The sequence below is a fragment of the Calliopsis andreniformis genome, chromosome 1 (genome assembly GCF_051401765.1).
Source record: "Calliopsis andreniformis isolate RMS-2024a chromosome 1, iyCalAndr_principal, whole genome shotgun sequence".
Taxonomy (NCBI): Eukaryota; Metazoa; Arthropoda; class Insecta; order Hymenoptera; family Andrenidae; genus Calliopsis; species Calliopsis andreniformis.
The window spans coordinates 364,364-383,607 of NC_135062.1; the positions used below are offsets into that span (position 1 = coordinate 364,364).

Sequence of the window (19,244 nt, forward strand, 5' to 3'; positions counted from 1 at the left end):
CTTAAATAGTTGAATCTCAATTTTCCAAGAGCAAAAGAGTAAGGATCACATATGCCTTCTCTCTCGCCTTTCTGCAGCCGTTCGAAATGATTTCAAATTCAAAGAACCAAAATTACGTACATGTGACTTGTAGTAGTATCACCGACCAGATAATGATAGACCTAACATTCAATGGGGTTTTGTGTCTCAGGTCAAACTGCCTTACCGAATTAGGCGACCTCTACTCACGAATAACGTTTATGTGCAGAACTATTCCAACCTGTGGTGAAATATCGAATAGTGTGTGTGCTTACATACGTGTGACTTCTCAGAATAGAGTCGAATTTGACAGTTCATTCAATATAGAAAAGGAGCTTTGCCCACCCACGCTTTAGCTCACATACGATGTGTTACGAATGAAAACATTGTAAAAAAATGTTATTTTGCATAGTTATACATATAGTCACGTCGTTACTTTTGTCTCTTCATGATATATAAATATAAATATATGTATGAAAATATAATATGTTCTTTTACATAAAAATAATAAACTAACTAATTAAGAAGACCATGAAAAACAAATTCCAACTTAAATAATTAAATGTGCTAGCGTTAACGTATTTTAAGAGAGAGTTTGGGACGGTTAGCCGAACAAGAATGTGTCTTTGAGGGATTTATGATAGGGTAATAGGGTCTTAGTCTGCCTGTGGCTGATTGAAGGTGCATGAGATTAAACAGTCCCGTTGGCGACTGATGGCTACGTTTGGCCTTCCAGTTATTGGGTGTTGTGTGACTGTTTGAAAGAAGAGCGAGTGTTTAAAGAAGGCAAGCGGCCCGACACCGTATTGCTAAAGAATGGGAATATTGTACCTAAAGGATCTGACCACGGAGTGGGGAAGGCTATTCCTTTCGGTAACAGGACTGTGATGAACCCCACGGCACTTACCCCAACCATTGTCTAAGGAACAGATTTCTTATTCTTCGTATTTTTCTGACAAATAAATTTCAATACAATTTCTTACAAATTTATCCAAATAAATTGAATCAGAGAACCATATCTAAATTTTAAAATTGTTTATTATTATAAACAATAATTTAACGGATTTTTTCCAGTTCTATTTAAAAGATCAGAGCGTTATTTATAGCAAGTCATCTTGCGAAATAATAATTGAAACGTTACGAGTATTAAGAAAGTTAAATATATTCTTATAGATATCCTCCAGAAGAATATAGAAAAAAATATAGAATCTCGTTTCAAAAATATCAGTGACCTTGAAATCTCGTAAAGAGAATGACTGGGAAAAATTCTTTCCATTGTTAAATTACATTGTGTAATAATAAACAGGACAAGTATGTAGGTGCTCTCATTTAGCTTGTTTATATACTATAATCATTATGTTTATTTATTATTACTATTTACTTTGAAATACTTTGAAACTTTGAAACTTTACTACTTTATACTTTGAAACTTTACAAAGATTGCAAGTTAAAGTAAGTTATTACACAACTATTACAACATATAACAAATTTTGTGTCTCTTAGTACCATGATTTTTTTTAGTTATATACATTAATATACATACATTAAGAAGTTTTTATAGTTTAATAGTTCAAATCGTTAGAAAATTGTACTGTTTAATAGCTTAATAAATTACAAAATGTTAAACTTTAATATCTCAATGGCTGATACGTAGAGTATAGTTATTATTTATGTAAGTAGTGTGTCTTATTTTCTAAATATTGCAACTTGATTTATATTCTTCATATTTTCTATATTTTGGCAGAAATTAATGAAATTCGCAATATAGTTATTAACTATTACTCTTACATAAACATTCAAAAATTGCGGGCTTAATATAAGCTGCCTACTCCATTTTAATTGTAATTCCGAAAATTCGTAGCGTTGCAATCTGTTTTGAGACTTCGCCGGTAATATTGGCGGTGGCACTATAATGATAATGGGGTGCTAGCACCCCAAAAATCAGGGACAGAAAAATGCATAGGATGTTAGGTCGGTGCCTAGTCGGTGGTAGTATGCGTAGTAGAAGAGCAAATTTTCTAAATTACATTTCCAATTTGCAATCATAAAGTGACTCCATCTTGCTTTTTATTAGACAATTGCCCATTTATAGGTAAGATTATTCCTGTAATGAAAACTGTAACAGCAGATACCGACCTATTAATCTCAAAATGTCACATGACTACTGTATCTCCTTAAGGGCCTAGGATCAGATGTGTCAGGGCGATGACATTACCGACAAAATTAGACAAAAACAGAGGTTTACGCGCTGACGTTTTACGTCCTCATATTGAAAGATTTTGAGGTGGAAAAGGGTTCATTCGATAAAGCAAGGTTCAATCTAACTCGCGCTGGTCATTATTTAATCAGATTCTGCTGATGTTCAGTAATATGAGTGTTCAAAGTAAAGCAAAAATCGACAAATTCACAGGCACGAAATCTAAGCGTTTCTAGCTAATTTAGAGATTCTTCTGAGTGAAATCATGACCAGCGCGGGCTAGATAGAACCTTCCTCTATCAAATGAGCCCTTTACCAGCTCAAAACCTTTCAATATAAGGACGTAAAGCGTCAGCGCGATTTGGCAGTGCTTTCTGCTAGGTTAGAGATAAAACAGAGTGAAAAACTGACAAGTTTAGTTCCGCTTAAACACACCAGGCGGCGCCTAATCAGGAGGCCCATGCTGCCCTCAGTTGGCACGCGAGTTTCGAGAATTTGACGCACCACTACACATGCAACTATATGAACACAAGCACAAGAAGTCCCATGAAAAGTCATTCCGAGTGATATTGTGAGGTTCGAACAGAAAGTGAGCTCGGCCGTTCGGACCGCTTTGGACGACTTCGGAAAGAAGCTTGAAACGCTTAGGTCCAAGTCACCGGCAAGCGCAACGAGGCACACGTAGTCTTTTTGATATTACAGATATTTTCACTTTTCGACTCGGAAGGAGATTCTTGGGTGAGATCTCCAAAAATTTTTATGAAATTTTGAGGGATGAGTTTAAAGATCAAACGATGACGTTCTCTATGTATTTTGTATGAAAAATTAAATTAAAACAAGTTTATGTACAAGCTGATACAATCGAGAAAGAGCGATTCTACATGCAATAATAAACCAAAAAAAAAGAATATAAATTGTTTATAATATTTATAGTATGTTCCTAGGTTTGGGTTAGGTCTGGGTTCAGTCTCGGTATGTACAAAATAAAAGAAGACGTTGCTCAAAATACATTAATATAATATATTTATTTTCTAATTAGTTATAAGAATTAATAATTAAATTTTTTCCTCCCCGTTCCCCCCTCTTCCCCCACGGCCGGGACCACGGTTGTCGCCGCGACCCCGGTTGTCGCCGCGACCCCGACTGCGGCTTCTCCCGTACTTTTATTTACGGACTTTTTTTTTAAAGTCCCAGAACTGTAATATGAAAATTAGACATATGTTATTCGCGAAGTTTACTTCGTTCTTGAATAAAAAATGAATAGATAAATTACTCAGCGCTTTAGCGTAAGATCGCCTATGATCTACGTACCTTTTGTCGCCATGCCTCCTCTAAAGCTTGCGTCGATGCCGACGCCGACGCCGACTCCGATGCCAGAGTCGGTACAAGCTTTAGAGGAGTCATGGCGACAAAAGGTACGTAGATCACAGGCGATTTTATGCTAAAGCGCTAAGTAATTTATCAATTCATTTTTTGTTCAAGAACGAAGTAAATTTCGTGAATAACATGTGTCTATTTTTCATATTACAGTTCCAGGACTTTAAAAAAAAAGTCCGTAAATGGAAGTACGGGAGAAGCCGCGGTCGGGGTCGCGGCGGCAACCATGGTCCAGGCCAGGGTGGAAGAGGGGGGAACGGGGGAAAAATTTAATTATTAATTATTATAACTAATTAGAAAATAAATATATTAAATTAATGTATTTTTAGCAACATCTCCTTTTATTTTGTATATACCCAAACTTAACCCAGACTAAACCGGAAGGAAAAACGAACTGGAAATAATTCGCCACATATGTATACAAAGAGATAAGTAAAATCCTTTTACTCTTATTGTTTGTAAGTAAATTAATGGGAAATCATCATGAAATTGTTTTAATTGTATTTTAAAGGCTGGTATCAAGAACGTAGAAAGTGTAAAACTTGTAAGTATATCATCGTTTACATTCAAGTTACATAAACTCGGAAAGTAATTTTTATTAAACTGATTTACTTTTGCAGATCAAACCAGAGTTTACACTCGACATATTCCGCGAGTGACTCGTGCCGCTCAATGCCGCTTGCGGGTGACTTGGACCAAACCATAATAGCATTTTAGAAACGCGAGAGTATGATATGATATTTGCCTTCTTTCTCGTCTTTCCGAAGCTATCCGAAGTCATCCGAAGTGCCGAATTCACGTACATACGGCTCGTGCAGTACTGTGTATAATGAAGGGGAAATCACAGTGTGGCTCCATCTCGCATTCATTAGGCAGCCACATGACTGTAGGTAATATTATTTCTGTAAAGAAAACTATAACAGCAGATACCGACCAAGAAATCTCGAAAAGTCACGTGACTACCCTAGGCCCTTAAGGGAGCAAAGTCTTTGTGTCGTGAGTTGTGTGCGTGCGCTCACACAAGCAAAGAAAGTCATACACGTATACGCGATGAGCGAAGGAGACTAACGATTTCGCAAATTATGTTTTACATCTCGACACTTGCATAAATGAATTTTTCGCGGGTACAGAACCTGGGGGTAGACTTCACCACAGGGTGGTCTGGTCCGTTTAAACTCCAATAAACACTATATGTTGAGAAAAATGTAAAATTATACTCTGTAAGCATGAAACAGATGCTGTTGGAAACTATGTAGCATGATGGCTGCCGAAGTGACATTTTTGCAAATATCTGACGATTTAATGGTTTGTTCACTCATAGCACACCAGACCACCCTTCCTTGAATTAGAACATTCTCGTGGAAATGCAATTTTCCTCAATTTAACACTTTTTGAAGGCGTAAAGCGTAATATGCGTTGTGCCCACGTTTTGACAAAAAAATAGTATAACGACTTGCCGTTAGAAGCGTTGATGGTATATCTTAACCAATTTGATCATATTACCATCATCATCGATGAAAATACAGATCAGTCGGTAAATGTAATCCCAACAAAGATCCCAGCAAAAATACAGTCAATGTATCCCCACGAAAACACTATCAGTGTATCACAGCAAAAACATTGTCGGTGTAAAAATGTACACCCAGTACATTTACAAGAATCGTGGTTATTCCTCTCTTACAAAGCATCGAAATGAAATAAAGCCAAATACACAAGCTGCCTACAGTTTATGTGAATAGTCCAGTGTGCGCTGTGAAAAATTTGCGAGATAAGCATCACTTTAGCAGTTATACACAACCTAACAAAAATATTGTCTTTGACAGTGTATCCCAACAAAAACAATGTCGGTGTATTCCAGCAAAAAGATTGTCGGTGTATTTCAGCAAAAAGATTGTCGGTGTAAAAATGTAACACTCAGTACATTTGCAAAAATCATGGTTATTCCGGACTTACAATGTATCGAAATGAAATAAAGCCAAGTACATAAGCCTTCTATAGTTTATGTGAATAGTTCAGTGTGAGCTGTGAAAAATTTGCGAGACAGGTATCATTTTAGGAGCCATGCAGAAATTGGAAAAAAAAACCGTACTGGGCGGGCCGATAGAACTTTGGATTTTGTAAAGACGAGATTAATGGAATATGAATTAAAGAAGGAAAACTTATCAAACAGTAACGTGGAAAACGAAACCAGTTTTCTAGTATGCTTTGGATGCGGTAAAAAGGGTCATAAAAAACACGAATGCTACAGTAAATTTAAAGAAACAAAATATAAAAAAGAATCAGGTAAGCTGCATTACAATAATCAAAGAAAGACAAACTATGCAAAAAGTGCTACACATTCTGAAGAGATAATTTTCGTGGTTATGGATGGAGATCATTGTTGTTACAAAGCAGATCATGAAGGTAAAACAGTAACATTCTTCATTGACTCCGGTGCATCAGAGCACCTTGTAACAGAGGATATAGGAAAGCACATGAAGTCCATAGAATTAATTCCTCAGGAAGCACTGATAAAAATAACGAACGGCCATATATATTGAAGACAAACAAGAAAGGAAAACTGTTGTTGTCCTATAAAGGAAATAAAATAAGTCTGTAAGTGTTCCGTTCGACGAAGCAACACTCTGTTTTTTATTGTTGCCAGATGTGGAAATCTTGGTTCTTTTCGCATCGTTTCGAAGTTCCACATCTGGCATATTTTTACAATATAATTTCGGGACTGTCGTCGAACGGCATGTTCTTTTCCCTAGCAATAACCATCGAAGAGGCCATATTGCTCCGCGGTCGTTAACGGCTCAGGGCCAACCTCGGTAAGGTCATCGAGGATTGCAGTCGACTCGCGGGACAATATGGCCATAAAAACATCTGTGAAACACTCGTTCGGTCTTGTCTTTTTGATCCGGAGTACCGTTTCTTCCTCCCCAATTTTCGCGGCCTTCGACCTAAAGGAGAGGTTTCCTCGACCTTCGTCACGAGGAAGTCAGGGCGGTTCCCTTGCCCCCGTCAAGGTGGCCAAGAGGAGCTTCCTTCTTTGGGTCGAAGGCCAATCAATGCTGATTTGTCTAGTCACACCAAATCAGTGACGCCCTCAAATTCGCAAGTTTGGGGGATGAAAGTGGTGGAGGAACGGACTCCGAGAAAACAAAACCAGGAGACATAAGAGTCTTGGTCAGAACGCCAAAAGCATAACGCCGAAATAAGTCAAACAGTCTGAACGTCAGAAACGTGACAACAGTCAGAGACCATTCGAATCCTCTAACGAGTTAATCGACGCGATAATTAAAAAGACGGAGAAGGAGTACAAACTGCGCTGTGACAATGGGAAAGAATTTGTGAATGAAAAGCTAAAGAAGTTATGCGATGACAAGGGAATAAAAATACAAAGTACAATTCCATATACGCCACAACAAAATGGTGTACGTGAAGGAATAAATAGAAGATTGTTGAACAAGGCAAGGGTAATGATGTCTGAAGAAGATATACCCAAGAATATCTGGGGTGAATCAATTAGATCAGCAGCATTTGTTCTGAACAGATCACCTACAAACGCTTTAGCAGGTGATATACCAATAAAAAAATGGTATGGTCATGTAAATCTAGATAAAGTTAGAGTATTTGGATGTAAAACATGGACGTACATACTACCTAAAGCAGGGAAACTAGAAAACAGTGCAATAGAAGGCAAAATGGTTGGCTATTGTCATAATGGATACAGAATTTGGATTCCATCTATAAATAAAATAATAAATGCAAGGGATGTAAAGTTCGATGGAAGAAATAAACAGAAGAACTTCAATAGAATAAGAATTGAAGAAGATACGAAGGAAAGAATAAACAATGATGATCAGAAGAGAAGGATGATTCGGAAGCTGAAACAACTTTAACAAATGAAGATATTGAAATGGAACAAATAGAACAAGTGAAGGAAAGAGAAAACGAAGAAACGACAGCAAAGAGATCAAGAAAAATGCCAAATCATTTAAAAGACTATGAAGTTTATTTGAGATATTGCATGTTAGCGAACGCAGACCCAAAGTCATACGAAGAAGCAGTGCTGCATAAAAAATGGCAAACAGCTATCAAAATTGAGTTAGAAGCACATGACAGACTAGGAGCATGGAAAACGGCTACACTACCCAAAGGAGCCTATGCAATCGACACGAAATGGATATTCAGAACGAAAGAAGAAGGCTTAAAAAAGCTAGATTAGTCGCCAAAGGATATCAAATACATCAGGAAGATACAATGTATGCTCCGACAGCTAGACTCTCTACACTAAGAGTAATATTGTCTTTGGCTCTCCAAAATGATTGGAAAATAAAACAACTAGACGTACCTACAGCTTTACTAGATGGAAAAATACAGTCAGACGTATTTATAAAACCACCAAAGGGAAATTAAATATACCATATAAATATTGAATGGTTTTTTTTGAACACCCTGTAGATAGTCTCGGCGAGCTCTCGTCAGTTATCCCCACCACTCGTGGTGCATATGTACTTGGCGCGAGTCTCTACCGAGACTCCTGATCTAGAATGACAGCTGACTGGCGTATTCATCAAATACGCGAATACAGACGCAAGAAAAGCTTAGTTGCCAAAACGTATGGAAAGTTTGGTCACGCTGTTGCTACATATATGTATGTACATATTACAATTCTGCCCATCAGGAAAACTCAAACGAATCCAGCTCCAGCCAAGATTTTGACTCTTACTAATGAGGGAACATCAAGATCCGATTTTTATGAAACTTTGCAGGATTGTAGAATAGCCGAAAATATTCGACGCGTATTTTTTTATCGGTTCTAATTCTTGTAAAGGGTGTGAAAACCACACCCAAAGTTGGGGATGGAAAACATATTTCGTTTAATATCTCGAAAATTAGTGCGTGTAGCAAAATGGTATAAATGGGGCGATTGTGTATTTTTGAACGACGAAATCCACCTATGTAAACAATTTTTAAAAATATCAATATTTGTTTTCACTGACTACATGCTGATCAATCGTTTTGCAAATTTGTATGCATATACTATGAACCAAAACACAAAATTTTTATTTTAAATAATTGTAGCTTTCGTATACCTTTTCACAGATTACAATTGGACCATTCAACTCAATTCACCAATTTATTATTGGTATAAATTTTATCAGTTCGAAGGTCATTTACTACCATATAGTATATTATGAGTAAAAGCATCATTCAAATTTGGATCAGTTCGGATCCAAAAAGTTATAAATGGAGTCGATGTATACAGAACATTATACAGAACATGTTTTTCGTGAAGTCATAAGAATGTATTCATTTTTAAATAAATAAAAAGAAATTAAAACATACAAGATCTTTGTATTTTTATTTCTAAATTTAACCCTTAAATGCGCAACATCTCCAGTTTAAACAAAAAATCATGAATATTAATTAGACGCTAAAAATAATTGGCGTTCATAATTGGTTTAAAGGTTCTATTAGAAGTTTAAACTGATTAATTTTAATAAGGTACTTTTAGTCTACAATTCATTTTGCATCAGTCTTCTGATTTTAGAAGGTATTTTATAGACGATTCATATGTGCAACAATATGCACATAACAATATGTTACGTTACATTAAAGGGTTAAAAAGTATGAATGAATGAATAAATAGTATCAATTTAATCAATTATTTATGCTCATAATTATGAAAGTGGTCTAATAAGAAGAATTCGCCAAAATGATGTTTCCAATTTTTATGAAAGTTTGCATGATAATAGTGTACATTACATACAAGAAAACCCTAAGGGCCTTTTGTCTCATAGGCTTTCGTTAATGAGAAAAATAATAAGACAGGTTTGAAAGTTGTTTATAATAGGTATTGTCTCCGAAAATTTTTAAGCTTTTTCTTCTATTTTTTTTTATTTTCGTCCCCTGCTTCTTTCTTTTAAAGGTAGACTACAAAAATAGTAATTTATAAAACATTTTCAAAGTTTAACTATTTTATTTAGGGTAAAAATTGATGAAATGTTAATATAGCAGTATACAATTAGATTTAAATGTTCTCCATAGATTGTTTAATAGATTTAAAATATGTACATTATAATTTAGAATTTTATTACTTTTAATTAATGAAAATTTATTATGAATGTGAAATTTTTTGTGAATCTCATACGAAAATGTTGTTTTTAAAGTTTGAATTGATTTAGACCACTTTCACAATTATGGGCACATATCTTTTGTTTCATTCGTGATACTCTTTCTTTCTCGCTCGCACCGTCCTTTCCTATTGATGGTATAAGTGTGAATGAGTTGTATAGTTGTAACCATGCGTCGTGTGAGCAAAGATATATTATGTTTTAGTTATTAAAACTATTATTCGTTGAGGAAATTTAGTTTAAGTGTAGTTACTAGTGTAATAATAAAGTGCGTTATTATAAATCATACCAACACCTATATTCCGTATGAAGCAATATATCGGCTCAAGGAGTATTTAGTAGAGATTTACTGATGGATAAAATTGTAACTGACGTGACAATAGCGTGACAGAACTTTCCTACGATGCGATTTAACAATTATACCTTCGCAATTCTCATTTATAATTCAACAAGATAACGCTAGATGTCACATTATGATCGAACTTTGATCGATTTGGAGTAGGCCCCGAAGGAGTCTGCACCCTTAAACTTGAGTTACACTGGTACCAAAAAAGAAAAAAATATGTAACATTATGTATTTTTGCTTCTTCTATACGTCTGCAAAGTCATTGAAATTGGAAGGGGATACTTCGTGAAGGTTGTACGTTAATTTTTTCTTTAAATTATTCAACACTTGTAATTTATTTGTGATATTGGGAGTATTTGTAAGTACAAACCTGTGCTAACATAGTAGTCTACAGTGAGATACGTTACATGGAGACAGTTAAGTGTATGCGTACTTGACGAATATTTAAAGTAAATTTTCTTGAAAATCATCAAGCTTCATATAAAAAAAATGTTTTTCTAGATTTTCGATTTATTTTTTCATATGGTATCATCACCATTTTCAGTGGCACATAATTACTAAATAGCCTATATAGTAATAATATAACAAAATACCATTTCGTTGGCAGCATATCCTGGTCTAGAATTAACTTCTCTAGCATCAGAATTCAGTTCTACTCCACAAGCTGTACAGTTAAAATGATAAGGATGGTAAAGTTCTCCTCGGAAACGTAAAGGTTTATCGTCGATTACTCCGCTAAAATTAAATATTACACAATTACCATTAGATATACAAACAGTATACAGAGTTATTATCTTTAATCTATGTTAACATATTCCTTGTTGCAACAGAATAAAAAATTTTCAATAAAATTTAAAAATATATCTAAAAGCAATATTATAATATACACATATTCAGTTGCCGAGAAATAATCATGTTACTTGAAATGAAAATTATACAATATATTTATTCAATCAATAAAAGTTTCCCTATTTCTGGAAAACTTTATCCGATACACGCGACTCACACAGCAGAAAACATATTAAAACCATTTTAGAGTTGGTATGAGATCCTAAATAATATAACAGAATTATATTAAAGTAATGGACATATTGGAATACATTGTTGACCCGAATTTGCAATCGAATTTGAAATTTGTATATTTTACAAACAAGATTCTCATGAATAGTATATGTATAGTCTACCTAACGAGAGCGTGTCTGGCATAATTTAATATACTAGGTGTAACAAAAAATTTTGTAATTCCTTGAAAGGGGTGATTCAAGGAGTGATTTGAAACAACTTTTTCCTTAGCAAAAATGTTAGTTGTTCACGTTCACGTGTAGTTTGTAAACCACACTATTCTACCCTAAAAAAACAGCCTAAGAAAAATTCTACCCTAGTGTAACAACCAGCCGCGACCTCATCTGTGAGGAAATCCAGTGTCGCAGGACATTTCCCCGTTTATAATTAATAAATAACAAGAGATAATTAAATTCGAACAGTGGCAGTGATAGAAAACCCTAACCTCGAATCCTTAATCGAATTCTTAATCAAATCCTTAATCGAACCCTCGCGCAAGCGACATGCGGCGCGCGTGCTCACACACAATGGAACGCTTCCCACTACGCGTGCGCACAGGATTGGTACGTCCGGATGATGACAGTACGAGCCAATCAACAAACAACGCTCTCTATACGCCGGTGCAAACACTACCAGACGCATACGCCGAAAACCCGGAACCAATAGAGAGCGCATATTCTGCGATGACTCCTACACGCGCAGGCGCAACATGACGCTACCCCTACATCGAGGTCAGTCATTGGGCCCAAAAGAGGGAGGCAATTTCCCCGTATAAATAGGGCAGCACCAGAACCAGAAGCCAGTAGAAAAATAATAAGAATTAAAACTCTAGTTCTCTCCCAAAATTTCAAACGACACCAAAGCAGCTCGTTCAAAGCAGCTTTAAACAGCTCCTTGATCCCTTCAGTCTAGGTAGCTTTAGCCAGCTCCTAGATCACTTCTAACCGGGGCAGCTGTAACCAACTCCTTGGATCTTCGGAATCGAGGCAGCTTCGATCAGCTCCTCGATTACCGACCGAGGCAGCTTCAACTAGCTCCTTAGCCTTTCCCCAACATTCATTGACTCCGATCATCACTGCCATCTGCTCAAATTAAAAGTAATTAATATTCTGTCTATACAGAATTTCGCGATAAGTATCAATTCGTAAAGTAATAGGAATCTATCGCACCAGAGACTAAAGGTAGTATTACAATAAGAATAGAATTAAGGATCTTAGTATTGTAAAACATTTAGCCTAATAAATGATTTCATGTTTTATTTTAAAAGAGAAATCATAGTCTATGAAACTTATTTCTTAACCGTACGCCACACGAATCCTACTCACAGGTAAGCCGCTCTATCTGTGGACGCTTTATGTACAACGACACACGATTCGTTACACTAGCATAAACCATTTCGACGGTCGATGACCAGGATCGCTACAGTGACCTAGTGACACAGATTTACAAACTACAGGTGAATTGTATTTAATTAATTAATGATTATTATTTTTTAAATCTAACGCAGACTATTTTCAATGTTTTTATATTCAACGTCAATTCTCCAATTCTCCGTTCATTTTTTAGTTGCATTGATTTTTCGTTTATACGTTATATGGGAATAGGAAATTTACGTATTCCTTGTCCTCTCACATCAAGTAATCATTATTCTTGATTCTCCTTAAACAAAAAAACTGTGTATTCGTGTTTTTACGTTGCACGTAGTTCTTCTCGATTTTACTTAATTATTCAGTTCAAGTGATAAACAAAAAAAGGACTGGGTATTATTTGTTATGTAGCTTTCAGTTTTCATGCTATAGTGACAGTTCCCGAGGAGCAGGTAGTCTACCCGTGGCCAGTTTCCGAGGAGCCGTCTACGTCATCACCTGCGTTTATTCCGGAACCTCCGGTTCGAATCACGCGGTCGGGTAGACGTGTTCGATTTCCGAATCGTTTGCAAATACGGGAAATTCTATGTATTTAATTGTATGTATCAGTGAAAGTTAAAGACTGTAAATGTTTTTATTAAGTATGCATTAATTTAGTTCTGCGAGTCGAATTCTGGTAGGGGGGTACTGTGGCGTGTGTAACGGCCAACTCGCGCTTGCTGTGATCAATTCATTCTTAGTGTGTATTTTTGTCTTTAGTCTTCGTAGCTTTCTCTTTTCTACTTTTCCTGACGTGTTTACGATTTCCTGTCTACTCTTTCGATTTCTACGCTCTCAAGGGTTCGTCCTGGCCTGGTCATCATCAAGCACATTTGGCGACCAGACCAGGGCGACCTTAAGGACTGTTTCTTTTCTTTCAACTTTCTCTCCGGTTTTCTCTCCTTTCCGTTTTCTTTCTTCGTTCTTTCTACTATCACTATCTTTCTTTTCGTGTAGGATTTAAGGGCGGAATTTTCGAAGCGCGGGACACTTAGTCCGGAGCAACCGAGTAGGCACGTCTACAGATTCCTGTATATTTCATATAAGTGTGACAATAAAATAATTGAGAGCTGAATTAGTTGGAGTCAGTTTGTATTATTCGCCTCAATGCTAATGCTATTTCCTTCCATGCATGCCGACTTTCTTGTTCGGAGTACAACCGTAGCGCATAGCCCGTACCCAACGCTACCGCAGTCGCTCGGGCGGCAAACTCGCGTTCTCATTGGCCCGTGTTTTTCGTTAGTAACTCGTTAAGGAAGCCTCATCTAACATTTACGCTAAGGAAAAAGTTGTTTCAAATCACCCCATGAATGATCCCTTTCAATGAACTACCAGCATTTTTACTACACCCTGTATATTCGTTGTAATAACGTAAAAATTATTGTATAAATTTTACTTATGACGCTTCTATAGTAATATATATCCAATTATCATTGCTGTCTAAAATTGCCTTACAACGTAAACGCGTACTTGCAATTAATTAGACCACACATTGCTGAAGTAGTGATCTCTATCTCTGCTTGGGTGAATTGAAGTACAAGATAAGCATTTTGAACACTTATTAAAGTACAAATAAAACGCAATTACGTTAAATTATTAATACATTTATTTCAATCACCTTTTCGGCAAGTCTGACCTTGAATGACTTTCTGTAGATAGTTTTCAAATTCGTGTTAAAATAAGCTACAATACTAGCAAAAAATAAAAGCATGATTCCATTTGAAAAAAAGGTTGTAACATGTTATTACCCTCAGCGCTGAACAACTTTTATCTGAAATGTTTTTGCGTATAATCAATATTTTTGGAGATATTCGTTTGTAACGCTGTATAATTTCTACCCTGTATATTAAACCGTGAAAGATTTGAAATAATAAAGAAGTTCTTGTATTTTACCGTCATTCACATTGTTTCCTTATATTCTTGCGTATTTAAGCTTATAGTTAAGATCTGTTTACATGATATTAAAATCTTATATCACATACAAAAGAAATGAGAAATTTTTACTCTACCAGTTAAATTAGGATACATACTGGCATTGATGACAAATATATTTTCCAAGTGCTCCTGCTTTAACACGTGCGTTACAAGTGTGACATAAAGCTCTTCCTTGACACTTAATAAAACCTGCATCGGCCAATTCGCCATTGCACTCTTCACAGCGGAAACATCCTGGATGCCAATTTGCATTCATTGCTTTTATTACACGCCCAACGACAAATTCTCCTAACAAAAATATAAATAGTATTTTTAAAGACACAAATTTTCATTTTATTCTAACACGTTACATTTCATATGTCTATTGTCAATAACTGACGTTAATAGTGCTCGTTTCTTAAATGTTTATACTTAATCAGCAAACAATATCTCCAGAATTAGTGGATACATTAAGTATATCTTTAGTTTAAACTACTTTGAACTCAATTAAATAAGAAATAATTTACCACATTTTTCACAGCAAGGAGCAAATAGAACATGAAAATCATGTTCACAGTATTTATATCCCTCAAATTCATAGAATACTCCATCTGGAAATGGACGGAAACATTGTGCACATCTGAAAAAATAGAACGTAAGATTTACTGTTTACCTAATTTTGTTGAGATAAATATACTTTAATGAAGATGTTAAAAATGAATACAATGTGTAAACATAAAAAACCTACAAATTATGATGTATACAATTGATTATAACTGCAATAAATCATACAGATTGGTTAAAAAACGGAAGTCCGAGATTTTAAGAACTTACAGTACACACAGAGAACAAAAAGCGTTTCTTCTACTTTTATTATTTATAAGTATACAGTGTGAAACATCAAAACAGTTACCTGTGTAACACACTTTACTCAGTAGAAGGAGAAAGTATCAGATCAAACTCACTGATGCCAAAATCGTGGGCGCTGGGCGCTCGACGGTTCCCTCACTATGACCTACCGGCGTTCCCCACTTTGCTTCCATCGACGCACACACAAGCTACGCGTTCCCTGTAAGTGTGCGGCCCGTATTACTCGTTGCTTTCAGACAATGTTCCATGTTTCACGTTGCCAGAGGCGAAAGCTCGAGCAGAGGCACAGAGGGAGGCAGAATGAATCGCCGATCGTCGTCGCCGTCGTCAGTCGCTAACGTGAACGGCGACTCGCGACTAGGCGACACCCTTCAAATCCCAATACTGCAGATTTTAATTAACCCATACTTTTACGTTACGACTTCACGATAAAGTAAAATACTACACATTATACATAGTCTGACACTTTCATTGCTGAGGGGTTACTACGTTCTTCACGTTAAAAAATTGATGATTTTTGGGAATTTTTTAAGGAAGGAGTGAAATAAATCGAAAATGTTATTATTGTGTTTTATTTTCGGAACCTTTATTTAAATAAAAAAAGGTTTTTCACAGACATTTTCCCTATTTTTACTCTATTTTTTGTGGCTGCAGTAATCTCTGTACTAAAAACGACGCCTTCTAATCAGTACATTTGCCTACTAAAAAGGCACACAGTAATAAAATATGGACGACGATGTTATAAAATGGTAATTTAACAATAGTCCATTGAGCCAAGATTTGAAATCTTGCAGAAATTATGAAGATTATACCATTTTGTAGGAAAGAATCAATTTTTTGTTTGAAATTTCAACTTTGAAATAGGAAGAAAAATATCAATAATGACAAATTGTAAAAACGCATTTAAATCGTGCGGTGTCAACAGCGTTACGTTTCCACGCAACCGCCTAAAACAAAAGAACGTTGTTTTGAGCGGGAATAGATGCTACGCGCGTCAGTATTGACAATTGATCATTTAAAGCCCGCGTCCGCGACACGTGCATCTCCGCGAGTAAACAGCGTGCGTAGTTCTTATATATCAGAGAATAGTGCGAGTGCGCGTAAGTGGTTCCAGAGGACTAATATATTCGACTAAAGAGGAATTGCAACTGCTTTAACGATGGATTCTCGACTAGCTAAAAGGTACAAAAAAAGATTCCAGCAACATTGGTTTGATGCTGACGACTCTTAAAAAGTTTGGTTGCAAACTGTTTCCACGAACGAGTCAAAATGCTTCTGCAAAGGCTGCAACAAAGACTTCGATTGCGGGCTTTCAGAAATACGCAGGCATTCGTTCACACAGCTGCATATTAAAAATATGCAGCAAATGTGTAGTAAAAATACTGAAGGTATCGGTTCTACCACAACCGGAAAAGAAGAACCGTTACCAACAGAAAACCAAACCGAGGAGTTCGTCACGTGTTCTTCTTCATTGACACTCGATGAAAAAATAAAAATAGCGGAGATAAAATATGCCGCTTTTTTCGCCGAGCATAATGTTCTCCTTTCGGTCGCGTCTGATTTCCTTCATCTCATGCAAAACATAAGCAAGGAGCCTAAAGTGTTAGGTAAAAATCAGGCGTGAAAATCAGTCGCAGTAAATGTAGTAAAGTTATTACTAATGTTTTAGGCGATCGCGAAAGGGAACGCATTATTGACAATGTACGACATACTAAATTTTCAGTTTACAAGGATGAAACCTCGGATTCGACAAACGATAAATGGCTCACCCTAGGAGTTAAGTATGTTGAACCATGTCGTTTGTCACTAAGAACCGAATTGTTACAACTAATTCATCTGGATGCCAGCGATTGTTCAGTAGAAAAGATTTTCAAATCTTTCGAAAATCAGTTGCTGAAAATGCAAATTCCTTTGCAAAATATCGCAGCCCTTAGTTGTGACAATGCCTCAGTAACGACGAGTAGATGTTCTTCATTCAAGTCCAAGTTACTTGAAAAACATCCCAATACCGTAACATTGCTATGTGTATGCCATTCTGTAGCAGTGGCAGCAAGTACTGCTTATGCTACAATTTCCGACAAATGTGACAAATTGCTCCGAGGCGTCGCTTTTTACATAAACAGCAGCCTTAAACAAGCTGCTATTCTAAAAGTTCTAAAAGCTATTCTAAAAGTACTCAAATTCTCTGATACACGTTGGTTCGCAAGGCATCAATGTGTTCAGAGATTTTTATTTATCTGGGACGATTTAGTCCGATTTTTCTCGGAGCAAACATTTTCTGAAAAGTTGAAAGCTACTACAGAATTTCTGTCTTCTCTTAGCAGATATGACATTAAAGGGTATTTCTATTTTATGGAATTTACCCTCAATATTCTAAATTCTTTCAATGCCTCGTTCCAAAGTAGCGAAACAATGGTTCAGGAGTTACAGCCCTTTTCAGTCAGGCTACTCCTATTTTTTTTAAATAAATTTTTAAAGCCGGCTCTTCTAAGGCACATTGATTTAGTTACACAGGTCGATTTTTCTTTACCGTGCAACCAAGTTTCACTCAATGAGGTGAATCTTGATCTCGAGTGTACAGATTTTTTGGAAGAGGCAACTGAAAACGCAATGTCGGAAGTTGAGGTACGCTCCTTCCGCGAAAATTGCTTACGGTTTTACGTTACCGTAAGTAATGATATTCGGAATCGTCTTCCTCATGACGATATTTTTCTTAAACAGCTGACTGTTTTTAAATCAGTCAATGCTTTGTTTAGTAGCGACAGAGTTTCCACTTTAGCTGATGTTGCTGCTGTTGCTCGACAATTCCGAATTTCTAGTACTGATGAACTACAAAAAGAATGAAATGTTTTGTATAGCGGTACAATGCAAGCCCAAAAAGATGACTGGGCAAAAATGATCTTCGACATGTGGGCAGACACTTGCAAATTAGAAACTCCCGAAAAAATGTCTCTTTCCCTACCTCAAGTCGTTAGTAAACACAGACAGATGTTTGCCCCACTCTAAAGCAACGGCGGAACGAATATTTTCTATGCTGCCCGATGTTAAATCTAAAAAAAGAAATAAAATAGGAGTCGATCTCCTAGAATCAATCTGTGTGGTACGCACACCTTTAAAAGCTAGGAATGGGACTAGTCGCACCATGTCTGTCGATGACCGACATCTAGAGCTCATGTCAGGGCAGCATTTGTACAAAAATTTGACGCGTTTAGAGACCTTTAAGCAGTTGACTCTAAACGCTGTCGAAAATAGGTAATTCGTCTAATTTTATGTGTAGCATTGATGGACGGAATTCGAAGTTTTCAAACAGTTGCAATTCCCACAAACATGATCGTTCATATCACAGATCTGTCACCTATCCTTTCATCAGAAAAATTTCAAAAAGGTAACTTATTACAATTATATTTATAATTTGTTTTAATGTATCAGAATTACAATTTTAATTGTGTTTGTTTTTTTTTATGCATGAACCGCCCATTTGTCACATCGATAAACTGTACTTTTCAGTTTGACAAATGAACGGTTTATGTCCAGTGCTACAAAGGAGAAAAGATTGAACAACGTACACGAAACAGTTAAAGGAGTTTTAGGTAAATTACAGAATATTTAAAAAAAGTTTATTGTAACGTTAATATTTGTTACTATATTATTAAAATTTTGATTATGATTTAAATTATTTATTTCTCTTTCTTTATAGGCGATTAAGTAAGGTATAGTTTTCGAAGACACCAATATTCATTCTCAAATTAGGACTCCGGAACATTAAAAAAAAAAAAAAAGATAAGTTTATAGTAACATTAATACTTTGTTCTATATTTCTATTGCAAACAAGATTTTAATTGTATATATTTTTTCTTTATATATATATAAAGCAACAGAAGTAGTTTTGGCAACGTGTGTGAATCAGTTCAAGTTTTTAGTAATTCAAGGAT

At 35.9% G+C, this 19,244-nt stretch overlaps 1 protein-coding gene across 3 annotated transcripts in view; it reads right to left on the bottom strand.

The window, feature by feature from the left end:
- The window catches only part of Stck (LIM zinc finger domain containing stck), a 92,385-nt gene that overhangs the window by 17,939 nt on the left and 55,202 nt on the right, over window positions 1-19,244 (bottom strand). For all 3 annotated transcript variants that reach the window (XM_076375802.1, XM_076375793.1, XM_076375812.1), the window contains 3 exons: window positions 14,970-15,082; window positions 14,559-14,751; window positions 10,654-10,795 (listed from right to left, as the gene is read on the bottom strand). In XM_076375802.1, coding sequence (XP_076231917.1) covers window positions 10,654-10,795; window positions 14,559-14,751; window positions 14,970-15,082 — 448 coding nt within the window. The remainder of the gene's footprint in view (window positions 1-10,653; window positions 10,796-14,558; window positions 14,752-14,969; window positions 15,083-19,244) is intronic.